Source organism: Elephantulus edwardii, unplaced genomic scaffold (genome assembly GCF_000299155.1).
Source record: "Elephantulus edwardii isolate Elephantulus edwardi_28Jun2011 unplaced genomic scaffold, EleEdw1.0 scaffold00560, whole genome shotgun sequence".
NCBI classification, from domain to species: Eukaryota; Metazoa; Chordata; class Mammalia; order Macroscelidea; family Macroscelididae; genus Elephantulus; species Elephantulus edwardii.
The window spans coordinates 264,612-268,149 of NW_006400310.1; the positions used below are offsets into that span (position 1 = coordinate 264,612).

Here is a 3,538-nt window from a genome sequence, read left to right on the forward strand (position 1 = left end):
TGTGGATCACAACAAACTATGGCTGACTCTGAGAAGAATGGGAATCACAGAACATTTGATTGTGCTAATGTGAAACCTATACTTGGACCAAGAAGCAGTCATCAGAACAGAGCAGGGAGACACTGGGTGGTTCAAAATCAAGAAGTGGATCCATCAGGGATATATTGGATATATTCTGTTTCCATACTTTTTCAATCTGTATGCAGAACAGATCATCCGAGACAGTGGGCTGTACAAGGAGGAATGTGGCATGAGGATTGGAGAAAGAATCATCAACAACCTGTGTTGTGTGGATGACACAATCCTGCTTGCTGAAAATGAGGAGGACCTTGCTGCAGAAGGTCAAGTACTGCAGTCTTCAATATGGATTGAAGGGCAACATCAAGAAGACAAAGATTCTCACCACTGGGCCAATTGGCAGCATCAGTATGGATGGTTAAGAGATTGAGATAGTTAAGAGTTTTAGTATACTTGGTTCCACAGTCAACACTCTTGGTAATAGCAGTCAGGAATTCAGGAGATGAATTGTATTGGGAGAGTCAGCAGTGAGGGACCTCTCAAGAGTACTGAAGAGCAATAACATCAGGCTGGAGACTAAGGTGCGCCTAATCCAGGCTATAGTCTTTGCAGTTATGTACTATGCATCAGAGAGTTGGATAATGAATAGGGATGATAGAAAGAGAATTGATGCCTTTGAGCTGTGGTGCTGGAGAAGAGTGTTGAATATACCACTGACTGCTAGGAGAACAAACAGGTTTGTCCTGGGGAGGGTAAAGCCGGAATGCTCCTTAGAGTCAAGAATTCTGAAGCTTCGTCTGACATACTTTGGGCATGTTGCAAGGAGGGACTAATCCTTGAAGAGGGACATCATGTTTGGGAGAGTTGAGGGACGATGCACGAGAGATGGATCAATTGTGTGAGTAGAGTGGTGGGAATGAGTATGTTTGAGATGGCGAGGTTGGCACAGGATAGAAAGATTTTAGGGCTCTTGTACATAGGGTCGCTATGAGTCGCAAGTGACTCGATGGCACATAACAACAACAACATGGCCAAGTGGGATTTTTATCAGGTATGCAAGGATGGTTCAACACAAGAAAAACAATCAATGTAATTCATCACATTAACAAAGCAAAGAACAAGAACCACATGATCTATCAATTCATGCAGAAAAGGCCTTTGACAAAATCCAACACAATTTCCTGATTAAAACACTCAACAAAATGAGATTAGAGAGGAATTTCTTCAACATAGTAAAAAGAATATTTATCAAACGTGAGAGCCAACACTGTTCTCAATATTCAGAGAACAGGAAGTAGGCAAGGATGCTCACTATCACCTCTCCTATTCAATATTGTATTGGAAGTCTTAGCAATTGCATTAATGCAAGATAAGGAAATAAGTGGTATCCAGATTGGCAGAGGAGGAAAAATTATTTCTCTGTGAAGATGATATGATAGTTTACTCAGAAAACCCTAAAGACTCAGCAAGAAAACTATTGGACCTAGTGACTAATTCAGCAAAGTGGCAAGATACAAGATCAACATAGAAAAATTAATTGGATTTCTCTACAGTGACAAAAAGAATATAGAACTGGAGCTGAGAAAAACAATACTCTTCACAATAGCTAATCACAAGATTAAATATTTAGGAGTAAACCTAACCAGAAGCACAAAGAATCTGTTCAAAGAAAATTACAAAACACTATTACAAGAAACAAAAAGAGAACTGGAGACGTGGAAGAATATTGCTTCCTTATGGATAGGAAGACTCAATATTGTGAAAATGACAATACTACTTACACATTCAGTGCAATCCCAATTCCTTCCTTCAATAAGATGGAAAAGGCAATCTCCAGTTTCATTTGGAATGGAAAGAAGCCCAGAATAAGCAAAGCACTCCTTAAAAAGAGAAACAGAAGGGGCTAATGGCCCTAAACCACATTAAAACGTAGCTGATGTTGCTAAAAAAAAAAAGAGAGAGAGAGAGAAACAGGATAGGAGGCATCTCCCTCCCTGAATTCAAATCCTACTACATTGCCGTGGTGGTCAATAAAGCATGGTACTGGTACAATGGTAGACACATGGTAGACAGCGGAATAGAATTGAGAACCTGGAAATTAGCCCATCTACCTATGGTCAACTGATTTTTGACAAGGAGATGAAATTAGTTAATTGGGGAAATGATAGACTTTTTAACAAATGGTGCTGGCAAAATTGGAAACTATCTGCAGAAAACTCAAGCAAGATACACACCTCACCCCATACACAAAAAACAATTCAAAGCGGATTATGGGCCTAGGGCTAAGACCAAGGACTATAAACTTCATTAAAGAAAAGCTTGGAAGAACTCTAGATGTCCTAATCCACGACGTAAACACTCTTCTAAGCATCCTAGAAAATCTACAACCCGGAGAAGATAAAATAGATAAATGGGACCTTCTAAGAATCAAATCCCTATGCACATCCAAAAACTTCAACAGGGTTAAAAGAGAAGCCAAAGATTGGAGGGAAATATTTGGTAATGACATGTCAGATAAGGGACTTACATATAGAATTTATAAAGTGCTCAAGCACCACAAGAAGATAAAGGTAAATAATCCAATTAAAACATGGGCACAGGATATGAACAGACAGTTCACCAAAGACATTCAGATGGCCAACAAGTACATGAAGAAATGTTCAAAATCTCTAGTTTTAAGAGAGATGCAAATCAAAACTACTATGAGATATCATCTCACCCCAGTCATAATAGCAAAATTTAACAGAACAGCAAACATAAAATGCTAGCGAGTTTGTGGAGAAACTGAGACCCCTATTCACTGTTGGTGGGAATGTAAATTGGTGCAAACAGTATGGAAGGCAGTATGGCGCTATCTCAAAAAGTTGTAAATAGAAATACCATTTGTCCCAGCAATTCCACTACTGGGAATATACCCCAAAGAGACCATAACTGTCATCCAAGCAGATATATGTACACCCATGTTTATGGTGGCTTTGTTCACAATAGCAAAGAGCTGGAAACAACCCAAGTGCCCATCAACAAACCAATGGATAGAGAAGTTCTGGTATGTGCACACAATGGAATACTATACAGCATTGAAAAACAAGGAACTCATGAAATATTAGCAAAATGGGTGACCCTGGAGGACATTATTCTGAGTGAAATATCTCAGTCCCAAAAGGACAATTACTGCATAGGGCCACTGTTGTAAAATGGGACTGACGTCAGGGTTGAATGAAGACAGAAAAGGAGGGGATGAATGATGTATATTGCATTGAACAGATGAGGGAGAGAACTCATGTTGTTTAAAAGGGATGTAAAAATGTGTATTCTTGTCACTACAGCAGTCCAGATTGAAGGCTGCATAGTGGAGTGGACTTAATAACTGCATAACAATGAATGATATTTTTTTTTTCTTTTCAGGTAGAAGAGTGAATTTGGGAGGTGGGTGTGGGTGGGGAGAAAGGTGCAACAATGAATGACTGGAAACCCTAAGTCTCCGTAAACATTCATTGAAATTAATAAAAATTTAAAAAGA

At 39.1% G+C, this 3,538-nt stretch overlaps 1 protein-coding gene across 1 annotated transcript in view; it reads left to right on the forward strand.

Moving 5' to 3' along the window:
• The window catches only part of LOC102858770 (tyrosine-protein kinase transmembrane receptor ROR2-like), a 105,068-nt gene that overhangs the window by 57,855 nt on the left and 43,675 nt on the right, over positions 1–3,538 (forward strand). Inside the window, exon 6 of the mRNA XM_006903311.1 lies at positions 2,455–2,517. Coding sequence (XP_006903373.1) covers positions 2,455–2,517 — 63 coding nt within the window. The remainder of the gene's footprint in view (positions 1–2,454; positions 2,518–3,538) is intronic.